General features: G+C 43.1%; 1 protein-coding gene across 1 annotated transcript in view; it reads left to right on the top strand.

The window, feature by feature from the left end:
• Positions 1–16,711: 16,711 nt before the first annotated feature.
• LOC306934950 (tensin-1-like) overlaps positions 16,712–23,920 on the top strand; it is a gene marked incomplete at its 3' end in the record, with an annotated part of 183,677 nt that continues 176,468 nt past the window's right edge. Inside the window, exon 1 of the mRNA XM_079517772.1 lies at positions 16,712–16,837. Within this exon, the coding sequence (XP_079373898.1) occupies positions 16,823–16,837 (15 nt within the window). The 5' untranslated portion in view covers positions 16,712–16,822. The remainder of the gene's footprint in view (positions 16,838–23,920) is intronic.

Raw genomic sequence — 23,920 nt, 5'->3', positions numbered from 1 at the left:
ACAACCTTCTGTTTTTTTGTTCTGTGGCTGATCATAGTCTGCTGAATGTTACAAAAATGAAATTCATAGGGTAAATGGTGCATTTATATAGCGCCTTTCTCCAAGGCCCTTTACAGAGTGTGCATTACATTCACACACCGATGGCAGCGGAAACCATGCAAGGCACCAACCAGCACATCGGGAGCAATAAGGGGTTCAGTGTCTTGCTCAAGGACACTTCGACACTAACTCTGGGGGAGCCCGGGTTCGAACTGGGAACCTTGTGGTTGCCATCCAGCCACTCTACCCCTGAGCCACTGCCGCCCTGGAAATAAAAACGTCTGGGTTTCCGCCGCCCCATCTGGCATGTTCAATCTGATTACCTTATCATCCAGAAGAGGGCAGTGTGGTTCCATTAAAGAACAAAACACTTGAGCATCACCATTGCTGCTCAAGACTCCCCTTGAACTACAGCAACTACTGACCTCTGTTATATTGTTTCTGGTGGGCAGAAACCTCAACTTTTTGTGTTTTTTTTCCCCCCGTAAATAAATGCCCTATAGTGAGGTGGCATAGCTAACCTATCGTTCATTTTATGAAAGAAGCGCCAAATTTGGCAGAAGTGTTGGAACAAAACTGGATAAGATAGACAGCAACACTGCCAATCTGGGGCCAGCCAGCTTTAAATGCTCTGCAGTAATATTGTCCAGGCAAAGCAAAGCAAAGCAAAGTTACTATATTTACCCAGGGTAACTGGACTAAGCATCAGATACTTGTTTACAGCCAGGCCCTGCTCATAGAACATTTCATGGTAGTGGTTCAATGCCTTGCTCGAGGGCACTTCAGCGGTGGTAATTTTAACGTGCTGGTCTGGGGATACGAACTGGCGACTTTCCGGTATCAAGACCGCTCTGCAAACCGTTCGGCCACCGCTGCCACCGGCTTTTCTATCAGCAAGTATGTCCTTATGACAGTAGAGACCTCGTGAGTGTTAAAAACAGTGCTTTCTTCTTCTATTTTGCCTACATGGTAAGGCTCACCTTTAACACAATTAAACAGAGCTTCATAATGCTGCCTCCAGAGGTCAGCGATGCCTACTGGATCAGTTACCCCCTGTCTACATTACATGGGAGCGCTGCTTTAGCCCTGTTAAGGGACTTTACCTCTTTCCAAAAATTAGTGATATCATTATTAAGCAGATTGTCAGCCACTTTGTCAGGCCCTGTGAGCACTCAGGGCCTGCTCTTGTTTGCTAATGTACCGTAATGCATACTTGTATTTGGCGTTAGTTTTCTTTTTATTTTCAAGGACAGGTCCCTGTCTGGGCCTGCCAGCTAAGCTATTACCCAGGCCTTATGGGCCTCATTGGCCTCTGCATGGTGGCTAGCTACAAATGTATTCCACCCTTGCTTGATGTTCTTGGCCTTCGTCAGCCAAAGTCATGCTGTCAAAACTGGCACTTTAACACTAAGTTCTCACACGTGCAGACAGACAGACATACAGGCACGCACGCACACACATGTACTAAAAATTATACAATATATGCCTCTGAGATGTAGTGGACTCTGGAGTACAAGTATCGCAAAACATGGAAAAATCCAATTGAAGTAGCCTACAAATACGGTAGCCTATACCTCAAAACTGAAAAAAAATCCACCAGTGTTCAAAAGATGAGTATACATGGATATAGGCTACAGCAGAGCAGAGGCTCCCAACCACTGGTACTAGTGGTGCTACTTGAGCCCCCTCTGGTGGTACACAGAGGAGTCGCCCAAAAAAGGAGTAAAAAAAGACAAAAGTGGAATAAAATATTTATATTACTACAGGTAGTTCTTCTGACCTAGCCGCTAATATAAGATTTGAGAATGGATTAATCACATTAGAAATATCATCAGTTGTGATTAGACAGAGTTTTGTCAGAGCAGCAGCATTATTGGCTAGGGGTGCACACACACGCAGATCCGACAAACCAAAGGTCCAAAGCGCGCCGGGGACATGCAATGTGATGCGAAAATGCGATGGTCCGACATGCGCTGCTCCCTTGCTTGCGGTTATGGTAACAAAAAGGGCATGTATACGCTCCTGTATTTTAACATCGGTTATTATGGTGGTGGACTACTTGGAGAGCCAAATATTTTCTGAGGTGGTACTTCAGTATAAAATGTAGGTTGGGAACCAATGGGCTACAGGACTATGAGCAACTGTAATGGTTGGTTCTGCCAGAATGAAGCTCATTGAGCCTGATATGAGCTTCTGTAGTACAGACCCACAACAGATGCATGGAAAATATACAGATATACAGTAGCTCTGCCTAAAATAGACTATAGAATTGCAACATCTGGGTGGGGGCAAATTTGTTTATTTTACACAAACAGAAATGAGCTGCACACTGTTGAGCTGAATGAGAGCTTTGTTCTTTAGCGTTACCAATGTACTGGGCTATATATACTTGTTTGTGCCAATGGTTAAAACTGATTAGATTAGTTACTGTAAGATAAAACACGAGATAGTCTAACGAGATAAGACTAAATTAAGGATAAGATCAGATAACAATTAATCCAAGGTCATTCCTTGGTTACTATAGGCCTACTGTAAAAACAGGCTGTACAGTAGCCTAAGTGACTGCACAGTATAAATTTAATCTATCCATTTAAAGCTGACAGCGTAGCCTACAGATGTCCCACTTGCGCACACTTACATAAACACATTTACTGCTGTGTGTGTGTGTGTGTGTGTGTGTGTGTGTGTGTGGGGGGGGGGGGTCTACTCAAATTCTGTAAGTAAAAGTATCAATACTGCAATATAGAAATAGCCTACTCTGTTACAAGTTAAAGTCTGTGTTTCTATTCAAAATGTAGGCTGCTTAAAGTACCAACAGTAAAAGTAGGCCTGCTCATTGAATGTCCCAGAAGTTTTCAAATGTATACAAATATTTTGAAAATAGCAGATCTACAAGCTCACACTGCACATTATGACACTTTGGCCGAAACACACGCAAATGGCTGAAATGTATAGGGCTGTAGTATGTATAACATGTAGGCCTATGTCTTGTTTTGTAATAATAATCAAAGTAACTATAGTAACTAAAGTTTTCAAATAAATGTAGTGGAGTAAAAGCACAATATTTGCCTCTGAGATGTAGTGGAGTAGATATAAAAGGGAATTGAAAATAGGCTACTCAACTAAAGTACAAATACCTTATAATTGTACAGTAATAATTTAAATGTACTTAGTTTTGATGAATTGAACATGGTGGACCCTCTTGTAAACAAGTGTAATGCTTAATTTGGTCGTCCACTCACAGTTAACAGTCTTTGTATTGAGTTTGTGCTTGAAATGTACTGTAATTCTGCAAACTGTTAATACATATTTCAATCAATCAATCAAAAAGTTACTTTCCACCATCTGTGTGTGGGGGCCTGGGGTGCGTGCGTGTGCGTGTGTGTGTGTGTGGGGGGGGGGGGGGGGGGGGGGGGGGTAGTAGTGAGCTGCAGCTGCCCCTCTATCCACGTATCCAGCAGGGACCTCTAAGCAACACAAACTGATCCACACACGGTGACACACCTGCTGCTGCTGCAATGCATTGATTAACTTGTTATTAACAAAAAACCCTAGACTAGACAGACTGTTTATGCCAAAGAAGTGCCTTTATTTCGCCCTGTAGCCTACAGTCAAATTAAGGCAAAAGGTTCCACCATCACATCACATCACATCAATGGTTAGAAACAGCTGAGGTGTAGAGGCGGTTTTACAGAAGCTCCCCTCTAGCCTCTACCTGTTTGTTTATCCTCCAGGACCAGGAACCGTCCTCAGACTGCAGTCACCATCCTGCTGCGGGACAGACACACGAACATTAGGGCAGCTGTGCTCTGAGCCGGGACCACCACGCGCACACATGGACGGTGGCCGAAGATAAGTGCCAGTAGATTCCATCGACAAAACTTTTACAATGGCTTAAACGCACCAGTTTGGCAAAACTTTACGAGTGTTGCAGCGGGATATTATTATTATTACCTGGCTGCGGGTGATCTTCTGGCTGGACATATTTGGCCATGAGTCAGCTACGTTTTGCAGAATTTTAGATGCAGTCTGAGTTCATTTTGGTTGGGTTTAGAATACCGAGTTTGTTTTAGGCTTTTGTTTTTTGGATTTGTTTAAATCTGTGCAGTGCGTGAAGTTCGGATGGGTGCAGACAGGCGTGTGAGGTTCACTTTTGGATGGGTTTGGATCTGTGCAGCGTGAGTTTGCTCGGATGGGATGCACAGTGAGCTTCATCTGTTGCGAAGAGGATTTTCTGCAAATGCCTGTTTACCAACATGAGGAGAAGAAGGAAGACACGCTGAGCATTAAGGTAAGAAAATATGGATATATGGGGATGAAATGAACGCTGCAGCTGAACATTTATGCATGTTATTATGCGTGTTTGAACCTGACCGCCCCGGGCCGCGTTGGTTAGTTGAGAAACGTGCTCACCTCACCGCACTGACCGCTGCACACAATGTTTAATTAATGAGCCCCAACAACTTTTCGTAGTCTGTTGGCTTTTTGAGTCAAGTGGACAGTCACGGACAACTTCTCTCTGCAAGATTTAGGGACTCTCAACACGTGGTGGTTATTCCAGCTGTGGATAATATAGGCTAATTATCCCCCCCAAACTAAACTAAACGTTATGATACAATTACAAACCCTCACATCATAGGATCAAACTCTCTCTTTCTCTCTCTCTCTCTCTCTCTCTCTCTCGTGCGCGCGTGTGTGTGTGTTGTGCGTGTGCGCGTGAGTGAATGAATGAGTGTGGATCTATACCTGCCATTATGGCAATGCCAAAGGCAGCAGTGGAAATTCCATGTTCAGTCATGCTTGCTTTCCATGAAGGAAACAAAACCCATTGATCATTATCAGTGATCACCTATAGTAATTTAAAAGTAGGATTAGCAATTTCGCAACCATTAATCAATTTGCATGAACGGGCTTATGATGCTTTATACCTGTAGGTTGAGTTATTTGTGACATGGGACCCTGTGGAATGCAGTGAGTGACCAGCATTCAGAAAGTGTGGGGAGCTCCTCAATTTAATGTCAATTTAAGGTTTTTAAAACTGGAATAATGGATCATTCAAAATCTACATCTGTCTGTCTAAATTGCTTTAATTGGCAAACTGCCACAGACACATTGTTTATATGTTTTGTTGTATTATCCATTATTTGAATTGATTGTCAGTGACCTTGCCATTTTAAACCACATAGAACTCAAACAGGACGTTTATGATGGCTATAAAGTGTGTCTCACTATCGCCACCACTATTCATGGGATATATATATATCATTACAGTATATTATACAGTATATTATACTGTGATGCGTGTGTTTTTTGTCTCAGAGAACATCAGATAAATCAAGATCACGGACTCCTCTCTGAACATGTTTCCACGTGTTGTTGTAGGTGGGTCTGGGGGCACAGCTGGCACCAAGGCATGTTTTCTAGGTGTGTGGGCACAGGGATAGTCATCAGAGTCCATGTCTGCCAGCAGAGCTGTGGTTGAAGTAATGAACTGGCACTGAAGTGTTGAAAATAGTGATTTAAGTGAAGTAGCCATGTGTGACTCGAGTATAAACTATGAGATTATACATACTTATAGGCCTATACTTGTGGCCTTTTGGATAGTGTGAAATCTACTCCCAGACAGTACCCGGTAAAATACTCAGTATTAATTTAATTCTAAGAGTGTACAAATTGGCCATTACACATTTATACACTTGCCTACTATGCCTATATAATACTGTAGGTGTAAAAAGGCAAGTGGAACAGTTACATTCAAGTCTAGAGCGAAAATCACATTTTACTGTGAAGCTCACAGTGTGTCACAGTGTGGTGCCGCGTGTTGTGAGCTTAGATCGGCTATTTTCTGTGAATATCTCCCCAGAAGAGGGATGCTTTTGAGTTCAAGTGGTTAATGTAAAAAGTAGTAACCCTTAGGGGTCACGGACCCCTTGTTAAAGACCCATTATTCACTGTATGATAGATCACTATCATCAGTGATTGTTTGTATACACATTTTCTTTGCTATTACTGTAAGAAAACGACAATAAACGTTCCTGTAGTAGGCTAACCCAGGGGTCCCAGTGTCAGACCCCCTGTTGAAGACCCATGGATTAAGGGCTTTATTTTTCACTTGAATATTTCTTTGTTCTGACACTTTATTCACCTTGTATAGTACCGTGTGTGTGCATGCGTGCGTGCGTGCGTGCGTGCGTGCGTGCGTGCGTGTACTTTTTGTTCATGCAGATGTTTATGCCAAGGGTACGTCCAGGTGTCAGGAGATTACTTCCTGCAATAATAGCTTCTTGCATGTGTTGGTGCTATGCTACACCGGATAAAGGAGAGAGGTTATAGCCACTCCTTAACAGCACTCACAAGGAGGCCCACAGCTTATTGCTTTGAAGAGAGATAACAATCGTCCAGAAAGTAAAAAAAAAAAGAAGAAAATCAAAACCTAAACACATGAGCTAGACTTTGATCCAGGTGAGGGGTTGTGTGTGTGTGCATTCTTTAGGAAGAATGCACACTATTGTATGTTTTGTCTTTAAAGGCTATTGTATGGTTTATAATATGTAGCGCGATAACCTGCTGGCTTCTTGCCCTCTCGTATATGGATATGGAATCCCATAGACGGAGATGACACACACTAAATGATACACACTAAAACTATCAGCCGTTGCCCCATTTAATGCTCTGTCCTGTCTCAGCCCCTGTCATTTTGATTATTATTTTAACCCATTAAGACCTGACTGAGGCTGATTCAAAATTGAAAATTGAAAATGAAAATAGCCAATCTGCTATTTTCGCTGACAAGGAAAAACATGCAAATTTGGAAATCTTTTGAAAGTTTGATCAAAATAGAGACAGTGGTTAATTAAAGCCTTAAAGAATAAAAAGAACACATTGTTAGCATAACCTGTCGTTACCACATCGCTATCTCTGAATTACTGAATTCCCAGGAAAGTGTCAGACGGAACGGCTGGCGTGCAGGCCAGGGTGGGATGGGGGCGAGGTTCTGTCGGTCTCGGGGGATTTGAAGATCTTCGTATATAGGTATGCGGTGAACTGCAAGTTACCTGCCTGCCGCTACATATTGCATTCCAGTGGATGCTTTAGCTGTTGGGGGAAACAGTGTGTCCTCTGTGCTGTGTCTCCGGGGAGGCCTATCATTTCACTCTTACCTGCCAGCGCTGACCTGCACATGGGCCTTGGAACAAGACCCTCTCTGTGTGTTCCCCCCTCTGTGGAAAGGTGCCCGGTGTGTGCTTGACCCAGGAGCGGGCTGAGATGCCTCAGCGAAGTTAACCCCAGTCATTTTACCTTTTAGTACCCACGCATGCAGGAATTGTGTGCTCGGACGACGTTTCCGCATTTTATTTTGAGTTGCATGTTTAGAGATTGCTGCATTTGTGATTTTAGTATATGTTTAGTTTGTGCTTTAGAAAAGGATCGAGAGACAGACCTCATGAATAAAGCTCTAACACCTTTAATTCATTTATTATACTTATGTTGGTTATTTTTCAATTGCTGTCCTCATTCAGAACAGTCAGTATAGTCTATACTTAAACCTAAATTTCAAGTTTGTCACATCACAACAAGTGTACAGTTGTAAACCTGTGGGTGAAATGAAATGATCTTCCATAGAAACTCTCATGAATCACAGTTATGAAATGCTGTAGATAACCTGAAAAGGAAAATGTCAAATACCCAATCAAACTGCCAGCCAACCTACTGCCAGTCCAACTACCCCTTGACCCCTTGTAAAAGTAAGGTGAAACTTGCGTCACGCCTTTCTGGAAAACAGAAACCCAAGAACAAATCTTCACGTTTTCCTTGAAAAGAAGATCCCGACAATTCCTTCATCACAATGCCTGCCGATGCTCACTCACATTTTCTTCCTGTTGATGCTGAGCCACTGGATTAACGGCCAAGACTCCTGTGAACCGTGCAACCGTTTGCTAAACCTCTGTAGATGTTTCCATGTTTGAATGGATTTCAGCGTGACGCACTTGACTTGAAGCAACACGGCACTAGAGCCAGGCATTTGATATACAGTACAACCAACGATCAAGGGTGAAGCAGCCATTGGCTCTTTTTGAATTTAGGGAAAAAGAAAATATAGCCTAGTGTTATGTCTGCAAGATTAAGCTAACAATGGAGGAACACCTGAGCACTTTGACGGGACGTCACGACACAAAAGACTTCTGCGAATTAGATTTCACTTGTGAAAAGTCAATAGGTGATCCCCCATTTCTACAGGAAATAGGTTGTTTTCTTAGCCATTCGTGCATGACTTTGACTCTGAAAAATGATCCAGCAACTGTTTTGAGTAGGAGTCCTGTAAGACCTCAGAGACCCATTTAAATTTATTTAGCTGAGTAACCTTGTGGCTTAAGAGCCTACGGTAATCACCCGATGAACTCTTGCATTTGTGGGAAAATGCAGTGTGTGCATACTGTAATCGGTAGGTGTGAATGTGGAGTGAAATGTTCCCAGTCTGTCATACATTAAGATGTCTTTACATTATCTTGCAACTTTCCCAGTGTTGTCATCCTACAGGAGTTTTAAAGTGTACTACATTGTGAAGGAGATATTTTCAGTGTTAATCTGCAACTAAACGTTGAATAGGCTTGTGCCCGAGTCCTTTAGCCATTTCGAAGGCTACTGCCATTACTTTGAACGGTTCACGGTCAAAGGATTTGTGAATCCGATGAGCGGATATTTCTTTTACAAATGGCCTTTCAAGACGTCGCCGATTCTGTGATGCGTAAAGCTGCTCACAAAGGCTCTGGAACTGGGAGATAATGGGATACAAAAGGCGTTCGTTGAGCTTCTTAAAGTGGTTTTAATTCACTTGGCAATGCACAGTGGATAGAATGACGGTGGAAATGATAGATTAAGGGCCTGCCTGGGCAACTGTATTTCTCACCCTAAAGTCATGGTTGTGTGCCCCTTTTCTTGGAAGATAAAACAGACGCCTACTCGGACCTTGTGGCATAGCAAGACCAATAATGGCAGCATAATACATCCCATTTAGCCCTATACCATCAACCTACAATGTCTTTGTGAATCCCATGAATGTGGCCTTTATGCTGCAGTTTGTTGATATTTCTCTACTGTGTGTGGGGGATTTTCTTGTCTTCTTTCTAATACTTGGCAAGGCAACGCGGCATTCGCTCTTGGCAACGTCCAAATCCCACGAAGTCTCACTCTGGGGGCCTTTGTAGCCATTCAAAACACATCCGAGTGATGGACAGAGAGCTCGGCTCTCCCAGGTCACATCCCGCGCGAATCCAAAAGTGCCTTTTGTCGATATTTGTGGCGGTGGTCTGTTTTCCCGGGGACTTTTCTACCCAAGGTCGGATGCCACGGGGCTCCGGGGGTAATTACTGTGACAGTGGGAGCAGACGTTAGGGCCGGGCTACCCAGGTCCACCAATCATGTTTTCATCATCGGGAGAATGTTTTTCTTTGGGGAGGTAATAAATCCCCCCCTTTGACATGCTGCATTTACTCTGAATACACACAGGAAGAAAGACCCCAGATTTTCTCTCTCTCTCTCTCTCTCTCTCTCTCTCTCTCTCTCTCTCTCTCTATTATGCACCAGTGCTTGTAACAAGCCGAGGCAAATCATTGTAGCGAGCTCGCCCTCTCTGTTTTTTGAAAGGATAGGTTTGCACACTTACACATTCCATTGTAGAGGAATTTCATAGGTATTTGCACTGGAATGTGGCATTTCAGTGGACTGAGGGATATATGGAAAGGGTGTAATGGAATTTTGTTTTCGTCACAAAGGTGTTAAGTCCAATAAAATTGTTTCAGTCAAAGCCCCTTAATATTATAAAGAGTTTGTTTACTTGTAAAACGAGTAACTTTTGTAGTGAACAGTGAAGTGGACACTATGGACTTACTGTGAGTGTCAAAAGACCAGGTTTGAAGTGAACCACCTTGTACTTTTGCTTAATTGAAACGGAACCGTGGCGAGAGGCAGGAAAATGAGGGCTGATTAATGGGATGATCAGCAACACAGGCCCTGAGGTTGGAATCGAACCCAGAACGTTGGAGTTAAATGTTGGCACCTTAACGGCTTGAGTCATTCACTGCATAATATTTTAATACACTTTTTTCCCCCTTTGCAAGTGTGATCTGTGGGCATCTGTGTGCATGCCTGACATCCTCAAAAGACAAAAGGAAAGGAGTGTGCAACGGAGAAAGCTGGTCAAGTCGTTATTTTTAGTGTGACGGCAGTCGAAACTTGATAGGCCCTCATAAAATACGGCACATGTGTCACGTTCCCACACTAATCCCCGTTGATGAGGACAAGTGTACCCCATCGCACCAGACGATGGAATCCCTAATCAAGTCACACTCTTAGACATGATGCTGCGCATGTGTTGCACACGCCTGTAATCCTACACATGGATCATTGGCATGCCGGACATGTATAGCGTACATACAGGCTCGATATATTTATGTAACACCCCCACCCCCATCCCCAGGCTGTGTTTTTAAAGGGGAACACCGCTGAAAAGTAGGAATTCACAAATTGAGTTCCTACTGTATACGTTATTTTATTTTATTTTTTATTCTTCCCACAAGCCTACATGCTGTATACTGTATACTTGTATAGAAACATGAGATAGCCCATATGAGCCTCAAAGCTGTATGACTTTGTCTGTTGTCCTGAACCTGAAATGTGATATGATCATTCGTTATAGTCTTAACAATATTGTGGATTAAGGAGATATTTAGTGCCCCCATAGTTTCTCAGTGACTGTGCATGTGTCTATGTGAGTTTGTGGCGGCCCCATTGGAATGTTTCTCCAGGGAGAAAGTTCATACCAACTTAAACGTTCTTTGTTTAGGGTTTGTCTTGTCAGTTTTTAACTATGACATGTTACCTTTTCTCATGGAATACCCCATAGATTATCTCCCTGGCCTGGCACCTTGCATATTAACCAATACATTGTGTATGAAGCTGCAGCCATACCTGATCTGATGCCACTTAAACTATACTTGACTGGAGTCCCCCAGGGCTCTGTATTAAGTTGGCGCCCTCCATTTCTAGCTAATCTACAAGCTCACAACATGGCGCATCACAACACGGTGTGAGCTTGTAGATCGGCTATTTTCTCAGACTGTTCGCCCCAGAATAGGTATGCTACCCTATCATCCTTCAAGTGGTTATAGGCTAGCTCTTGCAAGGAAGCAACCAGGTGCTCAGGAGGTGTGCAGGTATAAAAAATGTAAAAATAGTAAAAAGGTGCTCCTGGGATCAATCGGGATAACACATCGATATAGAACAAAGGGGAGATCCGGGCACACTTAATGTTAAAAGGAGGAAAACTTTATTGAACCGACATGTTTCGACCTATACGGTCTTCATCTGGGCTAGCATCTAGTGTGCCCGGATCTCCCCTTTGTTCTATATCGATGGTTATAGCTCTTGTTCATAACAGTTGACATGACCACAGGAATACAGTGCACATAACAGTGGCTACCAACTGTTTCTGGATCAGCCCCTCCCCCCCACACACACACTTGGAAGTTTATGACATTATTCGCGGCGCCCAACAATTGTTGGGGGCTCAATTGTTTATTCGAGCTGCGTTCCCCTTTAATCACCCTTTATTCTGTTACACAAGAGACACACAGTGGTTCACAGAACTTAATCTGCCACTTGTATGGCTTCTGTGTGTCTATCTGCATTGGCAAGCCTTCATGGTCTGGGGTCTGGAAATAGCCTAAATACCTCAACATCATTCTACTTTTTCCGCAAGGACTCCCGTCATAGCTGTGTTCCGACAAATGTTTCTTTGCACTGTACTGTAACTTGTTTTGTATAATATATAAGCTTAAATTTGGGAAATTTGTCACTTTAATATGGGTGTTGTGTGTGTAAGTAATGTAATATGCTTTCAAATTGGGATGCAAGTTGGGATGTAACATGTTTGATTATTAAAGTGGTACTTTTAAACAGCCTACATCATATTATGTAAAATACAATTTAAAAGATACGAGAAGTCGCCTCAATTGTCCATTTTCCTTATCATGAATTAAGCTAATGGAAAAGGGTAAGTCTTTTTAGATTGCTGTGTCCAATATATTTCTGCATTGTTGATAAGCATGACATGAGTAGTTGATAAGCATACTTCAATAGCACACTGTGAATACTGAGTGGTATTAAAAGCAACTCACAACGTAATCTTGAGTATCAGAAGAGAGACATCCAAAAATGTATGTACTTATTGTTTTTCGATTAACTTAGCACTCTTAGATAGGGTTGTAATATTTGTAATATATTGTAACAGTGTTTATTTATCAATGTGAAGTGCACTAGGTTTTAAATGCCAAAAGTATTTCCTGGTTTAGCTGATAAGAAATTCTGTATGTGGTTTTTCTTTGCCATATGGCATAGTAGCAAATGTGCTACAGTATTAGTAGTAACTCTATGGCATTAGTCTAATGCCATAGAGTTACTACTATGTGACTTTCACAGGTATGTGAAAGTCACATTACTGTATTTTCTACAGTATTTACTGAGACGTTTTTACACTGCCTCAGTTGTGGCAGTGTAACATTTACACATTTACCACTCACCTCTATATGTTATAGTCTCAATAGTTTTCATATTTTATCCCAATGGAACATTTACAACTAAACTCAAACATGATGAGACAAAGGAAACTGGTTCTCTCCCTCGGAGCCTGGCCAAACATTTTCCACATCACTTTTATCTGCTTGGGACAAGTATGTGACTTTTGTTTGCTCGATGTCTAGGCAGGTCAGGGGATTCAGGACAAGCAGCAGACATGAAAGAAATGGAAGTCAGATATTGAAAAAAACAGTGAATTGAGATTCCTACTCTTTCAAGTTGCCATATCTCATGTAGTCAAAACAACGACTATATGTTGGCTTCTCAGAGACAGTTTAGTGAAATACATGACGCACTTCAAAGTAGTGGGACACAGAAGAAAAGTTGTTTTTGCAGTAGTGTGCTTGTCTGTTTGTTGCTATATCTACATAACAATTTAAATGGTTTCACAGGGTTCATGCCCATGTGCCTTTTAGCCAGTAGATGGGGATATTGCCATTGATATCGGTTACATTGAAACATGTAATATGCCTCTCTGCCAGTGAAAGCGAAGATGCTAATTAGTCCTCAACAATTTCCAATTAATGTCTTGGAATGTTTTCCCGTAATGCAAAAAGAGTAGGCTAGAGACACACTTGACCTTTGCAGTGCATCTAAATGCACTTCATGTTTTTACATTTTAAATTATGTTTATTATATTGCGTTATAAATTGCGGCTGTTAATTCTTTGTTAGGCTGCCATGCAAAACATTTCACAAAAGGAATGTGCTTCCGAGTTATAAAAGTTTTGTGAGGGAGAAGCGGCGACAGCCCCTCTCTTTTCTACACCAAGGTTTAAAAGTGATTCCAATGTCAACACAATTAAAATCTCCCGTGGCTAAGTGATGGGTGGGTAATGTCCCATCTCTCTCTCTCTCTCTGCAACAAGGTCCATTTCTCAGAAGTTAATTCAATTAAAGTAGACAAAAGGCCCACTGGCACCAATAAAGTTCATGTGAAATGTGAGGCCGCTCGATGGACACGCAGTGTCTTGCGCCCAGTCGAGCGTGATTCACATTTGCATAATGCTCAGCCATTGGACAGGCCTGTGATCGCCATGGGTTACAGTCGGTGTGGGGAAGCAATGCGGTACTGCAGTCAGTGGATGTGTCTTGTCTGAAGCTGACAGACCGGGGTTAAACCATCCACCACACACACACACACACAAACACACACACACACACACACACACACACACACACACACACAACTGAGTCTCACGTTTCCGCACAAAAGTGACATTGTGTTGCCATCATGTACAAATGGCGTCCTTTGCTTTGTTGTTTGCATCTTGACGGCTATGTTCTGGCCAAGGACACAGGATGAACTCATGTAATAACATTCATTGTGACCAGTGTAATTAAGCACACTTAACACGCTTCTTGCCAATACCGTAGATCTGCTGCAATTAATAAATACCACACTTTGCGCCAATAATGTAGATCTACGGCAATTGGTCTTTTATAGTGCTTTTGATCGATCACGTCGTAATGCTACTCACATTAGCATTGGGTTGCTAGCTGGTGTTGTCAATAACACTGGAGCGCGCCATCTTGAATTTCTCGTGTACCCGCGGTCACTCTGTTTCTTTTAATCACCTGTATCTCCAATTCCTTGTGTACACGTGCACGCATCCGCCTCGTTGACGGCAGACTGCTAGGCGACCGCTGGCGTTTTGGCATGGGGGGTCAGATCAACATGGAATTAATTCTGTACTGGCCATGTTAGGAGCATGTCTTGAGTGTACAGGGTTTGATGAGGTCAGATCAACATATCAAGGAATGTCAGATCAGGTCAGCTCCATACAGTATATGGAGATCTAAGGGTGGTAGCGGGGACATTCTCTTGCGTGTACAGGGTTTGATGAGGGCCCAGGTAGGGCCGGGCCTTAATGTTCGGGCGTGGCTGCACTAATAACTTTGGGGCAGGCCCGTCTAGAATTTGAATGGATAGGTGGGCCTGTTGAGAACTCTTGTTTTCGCCGGCTGCCGGGCGTGGCTGCACTAATAACTTTGGGGCTAGCCCGTCTAGAGTTTGAAATTTGAATAGACAGGTATAAGTCAAAAGGGAGACATCGAAGAGGAAGGATGGATGGGGAAGGATCAACATATGGAATGTCAGAACAGGTTCTGCAATATCCATATATGGAGATCTAAGGGTTTGAGGTTTGAGGTCAGATGTAGAATTGCTGGCCAATAGTGCTGACAATCAGGGATCTCCATATATGGGTTTAACTGCGACAGCAGGTCGCATTTACTATGACATAAGGGTCTCCACATCTCCATCCCTGATGATGTCACATGATGTCACGAGACCTGGGCACCTGCCGACACACTAACTGGCGGGAAATGCTCGATTCCATAGTTAACTGTGACCTTCGGTCGTAACAACCAAAAGCTAGCTCTACTGCTGTTGTGTTTCTTGGAAAGCCTCCAAGACATGATGCAGTGTTTTGACCATGGCCTGGCGGGTGTGTGTGTGTTGGAGGGAGTTTGTGACTCAAGAGGGCTCAGGGCAGGAGAGACTTGGAGACCTGTTGCGTGAGGAGGGGTCCCCCGGGGCTCTGCAGGGCCATGCTGGTTTGTTTACAGCCTATTAGCCAACAGTGTTGCGAAGAGAGAGCTTTACTCGGCTTCAAGCAGGGCTTGAAGAAACAATGCAGTATATTGACTGATACAATCACACCTGTGTGAAGTGAGGGGCGATCCTATCATCGTACATCATCATAACGTAAAATGTATATTTGCTCAGATACATATGACGTAAATTCTCCATTCATTGTCAATGGGAATTTAATGTTTGTGTAAGACGAAAATCTACACTAATAGCTGAATATAGGGGGCTAGCGCCCCTCAAACAAAAATTTACAAAGAATATGCATTTTTATATTCTTTGCCTATGTCATTTCTAGCATTTCAAAAGTCAGATTCAAATTCTTGGCATGAAGGTCTGTCTAAATTAATTATGTGTACCGGTAAGCTCTTTTAAGGCCTCCAGTTTTACGTTATAATTTGACCACCGTTTCGGTGGTCAAAATCGCGACACAGACTGAGTAGGACAAAAAAGTGGTATTTTATCATGAACATTAGTGAGCACTCCCTTTTCAGCAGCACTCATGGAGGCCCACGGCTTATTTGACGAGTGATAAACAATCGCCCAGAAAGCAAAACCCCCCATGTTAAAACCTGAACACACAAGGTAGACTTTGATGCAGGTGAGGGGGATTTGGGCTGGCTTCAGAAAGAATGAACACTATGTACTTTGTGTCTAGTAGTTTTACTTATGTTTACAATACTCGGACAGTCACAACCAGCAGCTATTTTTGCTTTTTTTTAATGTAGATCTGCTATTTCCGCTATTTAAAAAAAATAAAATTATTAAATATGTCAGTAATTTCTTTGTATATTTGAGTTACTTGTCATATCTGCCCTGTGCAATTTCTGATTACAAAGCCTTAAAGGCAATCTGAAATTAAATTTTGGCATGTTCAATGCCAAAAATGCAATTATATCGTTAATCACAATTATTTGTGTGACATTTAATCGCCAACTTCAATTTGTAATCGAGGCAGCCCTAGTCCTTGACACAAAAAAGTTTGAGAAGCACTGGTTTAAAATATGAATCCCCGGATTAAATAAATAGACAACACCCCCGGCTGGAAGATTAAATAAATACACAACACCCCGGCTGGAAGAGTATCTCTGTTCTTCCACTGAACAGGAAGTCAGATGTTCTTCCACTGGATGAACAGGAAGTCAGATGTCGGCTCAAAACACTGACCACTGACCACAAGCAAAGAACAGCTTCTGGTGTTCCCGCTCTCCATGTTGTGATGCCCTGACACAGACCTTTTCCATTGTGCGCATGTGTGTGTGTGTTCACATGTAGCGTGTATGTGTGTGTGTCTGTGTGTGTACGACAGTGCAAGTGTAAAATGGTGTGCGTGTGTGCGTGCGTGCGTGCTGGTTTCCTCTCCCCTGCCTAACGACACTCCCCAGGAAACGTGTCGGGATAAGGGCCGTCCAGCTTGCCTCTGGCTGCTCAGTGTGTCCGACTTCCAGGGACCATGACACAGTGTCCGTAAGTCCAGACGAAGGCTGTTTAATATTCCAGACGGTCCTGAATCCTGTGAGGAGTTCTTGTCCTGGGTGTCCTTAAAGCCAGCTCTGCCATGTCCTTCTGGATGGTGAGTGCGACTGTGACAAATCCTTGTTTCAATTGTGTGGCCAGTGCTAAAGTTCTGCCTCGGATGTGATCGTGCGCTGTGAGGAAATGGCAAAATGCATTTTGAACTGTCAGTTTATCGTGAATGTAGGGAAGTGGTTCTCATGCATTTTAATTTCAAGCCCCCCCCCCCCCCCCCCCAGGTAACAAAACCTTTGAGAACATCAGATTTTCCTATGTGCATTTTAAATACTTGGTCGGGTTCCATATACGGAAGACCGTTGTCAACACATGTGGGAACGGGTATAGATATTGTGTTTCCAAGACATTGGGAAGATGTGGTGTTGCTATAACTAGTGAATATTATAATCGGAGCATGACATCTGCAGTATTTGTATATCTGGTCTCCCTCCCGTGGTCTGGTACTGTAGGACAACTACTGGCTGACAGGTGCTGCCTGAAGGTCAACATTCGATTTCTCCCCTTGTGCAAGCAGTCTTACTCTCATAGGCCCTCATTTATCAACCGTGCGTACGCCAAAATATGGGTGTACGCCGAAATTACCGCAATTTTCGGCATTTACGATTTGCGCCAAAGCATGAAAATGATCTTGTGCCAAGACAAAACTCACGTCTGGTCGGGAGCTGTCGTACGCTTTGTCCTCACCTGTTTTTTGTCGTAGAACAGCGGAGCAGCATTGTTTGACCAGCTGAGAGGCTGTCACAGGCATCGAAACATATGTATTCACTCCTAAAATGTTTATATAAAACTGTATAGGTATGTAGGCCTATATGGGCTAAATGTAAAAAAAGAAAAAGAAAAGGAAAGGAATACATCAACAATGTGTCTTTGTGTCATATGAAATTAGTAGGAGATTTCCAACTTTACAAGCAAGCAATTAAAATCGCGCATTTAAAAACAATGTTGCAAGTTAGATGCGTAAGCCATTTAAACAGTGTTTTGCATGATGAGCGCATACATGCGAGGATTTGGGCTGTCTGTGCTGAAATATTTCCATGACGGGACGTTGGAGAGTAGCCTATAGTGCAGTGCTGCAGCGCGGAGAGTCCCACCATGGGTAGCCTACTGTAGCCTAATCTACAGCAGGCCGATGTCTTTCTGGAGTTACATATATGTGCAATCTCCTCCTCGTTTAATAAACCCGACGCGTCGCTCGAATGCCAAATGTGTCGTGCCAGCGCAAGTGGGAACGCATCGGAGATAGTATAGGCTAAGCCAGCCTGCAGCCCACTATACCACCACCACTGTCCAGTGTCACATAAGGCTACGGTTTTGGCTGCAATATTCATATAATTGACAGTTGACAGCGAGGCAATTTAAATAGACTGAACGTGCATGGTCAATTGGTCACGGTGTCACGGACGGACCACAGTGATAGAGAGACAGACAGGACAGCCCCCCCCCCCCCCCCAGGTAACAAAACCTTTGAGAACATCAGATTTTCCTATGTGCATTTTAAATACTTGGTCGGGTTCCATATACGGAAGACCGTTGTCAACACATGTGGGAACGGGTATAGATATTGTGTTTCCAAGACATTGGGAAGATGTGGTGTTGCTATAACTAGTGAATATTATAATCGGAGCATGACATCTGCAGTATTTGTATATCTGGTCTCCCTCCCGTGGTCTGGTACTGTAGGACAACTACTGGCTGACAGGTGCTGCCTGAAGGTCAACATTCGATTTCTCCCCTTGTGCAAGCAGTCTTACTCTCATAGGCCCTCATTTATCAACCGTGCGTACGCCAAAATATGGGTGTACGCCGAAATTACCGCAATTTTCGGCATTTACGATTTGCGCCAAAGCATGAAAATGATCTTGTGCCAAGACAAAACTCACGTCTGGTCGGGAGCTGTCGTACGCTTTGTCCTCACCTGTTTTTTGTCGTAGAACAGCGGAGCAGCATTGTTTGACCAGCTGAGAGGCTGTCACAGGCATCGAAACATATGTATTCACTCCTAAAATGTTTATATAAAACTGTATAGGTATGTAGGCCTATATGGGCTAAATGTAAAAAAAGAAAAAGAAAAGGAAAGGAATACATCAACAATGTGTCTTTGTGTCATATGAAATTAGTAGGAGATTTCCAACTTTACAAGCAAGCAATTAAAATCGCGCATTTAAAAACAATGTTGCAAGTTAGATGCGTAAGCCATTTAAACAGTGTTTTGCATGATGAGCGCATACATGCGAGGATTTGGGCTGTCTGTGCTGAAATATTTCCATGACGGGACGTTGGAGAGCAGCCTATAGTGCAGTGCTGCAGCGCGGAGAGTCCCAACATGGGTAGCCTACTGTAGCCTAATCTACAGCAGGCCGATGTCTTTCTGGAGTTACATATATGTGCAATCTCCTCCTCGTTTAATAAACCTGACGCGTCGCTCGAATGCCAAATGTGTCGTGCCAGCGCAAGTGGGAACGCATCGGAGATAGTATAGGCTAAGCCAGCCTGCAGCCCACCATACCACCACCACTGTCCAGTGTCACATAAGGCTACGGTTTTGGCTGCAATATTCATATAATTGACAGTTGACAGCGAGGCAATTTAAATAGACTGAACGTGCATGGTCAATTGGTCACGGTGTCACGGACGGACCACAGTGATAGAGAGACAGACAGGACAGGAGATACACCTTGCAAAACAGCAGCGTGTGTGCGCGCCTATTTGTTATATAATTCATGGTTCACAGGTTCAGGTTTTCGTTCACTAATATATCTTGTTGTATATTAAATGAATAAAGACTTTAATAATTGAATATACAACTAACAACACAGTGACAGTTGCTTGCAAATTGCGATATGTGCGTGCGTGCGTGCGGGGGGTGAGGTGGGCAGCAAGGGATGCGAAGCGAGAGGAGAAACAGACAGGGTAGTCCTACAGCTTTATTTAATTAATGCAGGTTTATTTATTTAAGATACAACAAGTTGCGTGTGCGTGCGTGCGTCTGTGTGTGTGTGTGTGTGTGTGTATGGGAGGGGGCAGCAGAAACTTTTTTCCCCCTGTAACCATGGTTTCCAGGTCGTATTGCAGTTGTTCATGTCGCAAAACCGAGGGCGCGGCTAGATTTTATAGGGCGTGCCAGATTGATTTCAGCCGTCACATTTATCACTGCTAGGAATGAAATTAGGAAGGAACAGCTGTCTGCGATCACTTTGTAAATGCCGACCCGACGTGGGTGTACTACGAATCCTACACTCGAATTTGGGGCAGAATTTCCACTCGATTGATAAATGAGGGCCTTAGATTGATAAAAACGTTCAGAATGTGTGCAAGAGAACCGTGTTCCAATCTTAGGTAGGATAACCTGAGATCTCCAATTAACCTGAGATCTCCAATTAACCTGAGATCTCCAATTAACCTGAGATCTCCAATTAACCAGGCCCATTTTTCCAATTTTAAAATTTAGATAATGGAGGAGAATGTGTCACTGTTGTAGTTAACCCCACGCCAACTTATTGTCATATATTCAGTGTTGCATTGGTGAATTTATCTCTGGAGGGGCGATAACTTCACGCACACGTCGCTTAACACACTACAGGTCACAAAGGACCATTCCTAGGCTCATTCCTACGTTAATGCACACTGGTGTGACACTCGGCACTCGGCAGCCTTGTAAACATTGTTGAGGTGTGAACTTAAGGTTTGTTCTTAATCGATGCATGTGCGTGCGTGTGCTCCTGAAAAATCTCTGGGCAGACGGCGTGTTACTGCGTGCAATGACCAATGCAACGTGTACTCAGGTTTGCCTTATGTACAACTACAGCAAATAACATTTACAATTGTAATAGTTACCTTAGGTTCAAGATTCATAACTTGTAATATGCTGTTTGTGTTCTTTTTGGAAAAATATAAAATGATACTCCCATATGGAAAGGCTATATTATTTTACTTATATTGACCCTATAAACAATTTAGTATAATTTATTTAGTAAGGTTTTTCCCACTCAAATGGTACCTCGTTAGATAATCCCCACATAGCCTAAAACAACTTCCGTGAACTGACTTCACTGTAGTATTTAAATGTGGTTTAGATTCCCCTTTGGATGAACAGTAGATGTTTGGTTTCCCACGCATGCATGAGCCCCGCTGGGTTCAAAATCAGGGTAGTGTTTGTGTGTGTGTGTGTGTGTGTGTGTGTGTGTGTGTCGACTGCCTTGTATTTAGTTTGATGAACTTGAAAGATCACGGACCCTCTCACTTTCTCTCCTTTTGCACAATACTCTGTCCAGATCCGTCTCTGTCACTGTCTTTGTCCTCTGCCTGCCTGTCACTGTGGAGGACACCCGGACAGCTAATGACTTCACGGGTCGCACAGAACATAATAACTTTTATGATGCTTTACAAGGGGCTGTCCACTCATCAGCGGAGGTGACCCCGGTGTCTGTTGTTTTGACACAGGCCAGCCTGTCTGTGGAAAAAACTGAACGCAACCCTTTGTTCTTGTCTTTGGGTTTGTTTATTTTCTGAACTGATCTTCAAATTAGTGAACAATGGCTGTTAGATAACTGCCTGCAACATTCACTAAGAGAATGCCCACGTGCTCGAGTCTCCTCCATGAAATGGAAAAGATTAATAAAATGTCTGTCTGTCTGTCTGTCTGTCTGTCTGTCTGTCTGTCTGTCTGTCTGTCTGTCTGTCTGTCTGTCTGTCTGTCTGTCTGTCTGTCTGTCTGTCTGCAATGATCCTTATTAAATGTCAACTATTAAAATCCTTACAGGATTCAAATTCTAAAATGGCGAAAGTAGCAGATCTGCAAGCTCAAAGCGCCTCACTTCGTGACACGTTTCGAGCTTGCAGATCTGCTACTTTTGTGTGACTCTAGGAATTCACAAAGTTTTTTTTTAATGAAAAACTCATCAAACTTGGGACACGCTTGTGCAGAAGGAGATTAGGATTAATAATAATAATGTTTGTTCAGACTACAAAGCCAGTAGCAATGACTTAGCTGTATATGAGCTAGAACTCGGTACCTTTTCATCACCTGAGTGTCCACACTGGCCCTCTCACTGGCCTGTCTGAGCTTTTATGAGGGAGATGATGATTACTCAGATGAGGAGGCCTTTGGTGTTTAAAGCCAACAGATGATTGCTTCTCTGAAGGTGAAAATGGTCAGTGTGCGCACTTTGGCCTCTTGGTGTGTGTGTGTGTGTGCGTGTGTGTGTGCGTGCGCGTGCGTGCGTGCGTGCGTGAATGCAGACTATGCACACGCATCTGCAGTGCGTGTGTCCGGTCATTCTGTAGATGTTAATTAAGGACTAAATGGTTTCGCCGCAGGACCTGCCCTTTGGAATTTGGTATTTACTGCCCCGGTTCAGGAGGATAAAGTCTTCAGAGAATATTTGTTTAGCTTCTTATGGACTGCTGCTTTATTAGTCCCACAGAGGCCCCTGTCTGTCACCCAGGCTCTGGGAACTCCCCTTGTTGGAAGAAGACAGAATATAGTAGGCCTACAGAATGGAGTACCTTTCGCTTCAGAGGTCAACATCTAGCTGCTGGCTGATTAACCATGTTTAATGAGCAACATATCGTCGCGTTGGGCAGAAACCTTGTATCTCTGTATTTCAATTTTTTCCCCTCTTCATAAATGAATGCCGTACTTCATCACACGCAAAAAATGCAGATCTACAACCTTGCGAGCCATCGTGTAGTAGACACTTACTTTAATTGCAAATTGAAATAATGCAAATTGTGAATGAATGTGCATCATTTTGTACCTCATGTGAGGTATACACACCAGCTCTCTGGTCTGCTGAATAGACTCATGTCAAGTTGTCTAGACTCGAGTCTAGAAGAATGATTTTCTACTATTCTACCAGAATGGGTTTGTCCTTGTTTTCCCTTATTCCTCCACCTTTGTTTCAGACTCTTCCCCGCAACCAAGCCAATGTCCCCACCCCCCCCCACCCCTTTCAATACAAAACTTAGCGGAATAAAAGGCAACCAAGAAAGGCTTCATTCTTCCGACACGGTGTATAGCCCTTCAGCGGAAACGTCTGGGCCCCTCTTTGGGTTTTTTTCAACCACCTTTTAACCTGGTGTTCCTATGTTGGACATGTCATTATTAGGCGAAAATTGCATTTTTATATTTCACGCAACACGTATAGCAAATTACAAAACAGTGGTTAAGTATACGTGTCTCAATGTTTTTTATTTATTAAATTGTTTCTGTACGGGATATCACAATTTGGATTTTAACATTTCACAGCTGAATGGTGTCCATTTTGTGCTGCTATTTATCATTTCTCACCAGAGTAGAGAACAGTATCATTGGTAAAGATTGTGATATCACTTGGCATGCAGTCACAGGGATTGGAACTGATGCCCAGGGAGCTTGGCTGTTCTTAGTGCATCCGGATTAAAAAATTAAAAAACAAACAAAACACATTTACTTTGAAGGTTGCCACATTAAGCACCCCACCCATTCTTATACTAATCCCGCAAAATGCTCTGGACTGGCAAGCTTGAAACTGAAAGTGGTCCAAGATTTGATGCTGGCGTCTGTGCAGCAGTGCCTCCATCTGCTGATTTAAGATAGAACAGTGTCGATTCCGTCAGTTAGATGAATCCAAACCAGCGTTTCGTTTAATTCCCTGTGGCCTCGTGCCACACGCTTCCATTTGCCAAGCACTCTATCCCAAAAATGGCCCCCCAGGGAACAGTAGTGGCGTGGGAGGGGCAGGACTTGATTGCCACATTAATCACAGCCACTTTATTGGGCGGCCGTAACGTGAAACTTGACACACTTAATACAAAAGAGGAACTACAGTATGTGGAACATTGGTATTGTGAATGCTTCATGTTGAATTCGTTCCCCCTCCACTATTCATTTTGACATCTGTGTAAGTAGGGCTGGGCAATTTAACCCAACATATATTGAAACTGACATTTAGAGCCAGTGACCAACTGACCCAATCTTGGTCATGTAGGTTAATCGAATAGTGAAGAAGCAGGTCTCTATTTAATAATGATACTAAATTCATTAGTCTTGATTAACAATGTAACGCTGTTTAATGGTTATTTTGACAAGAATAGCAGAAATAGCTGATTTACAAGCTCACAACACGCAAGGTTGTAGATATGC

The sequence above is a fragment of the Electrona antarctica genome (assembly GCF_951216825.1).
Source record: "Electrona antarctica genome assembly, chromosome: 13".
In the NCBI taxonomy this organism is placed as follows: Eukaryota; Metazoa; Chordata; class Actinopteri; order Myctophiformes; family Myctophidae; genus Electrona; species Electrona antarctica.
The sequence above is the reverse complement of the archived record's forward strand: the minus strand, read 5'-3'. Positions and strand labels throughout refer to the sequence as shown.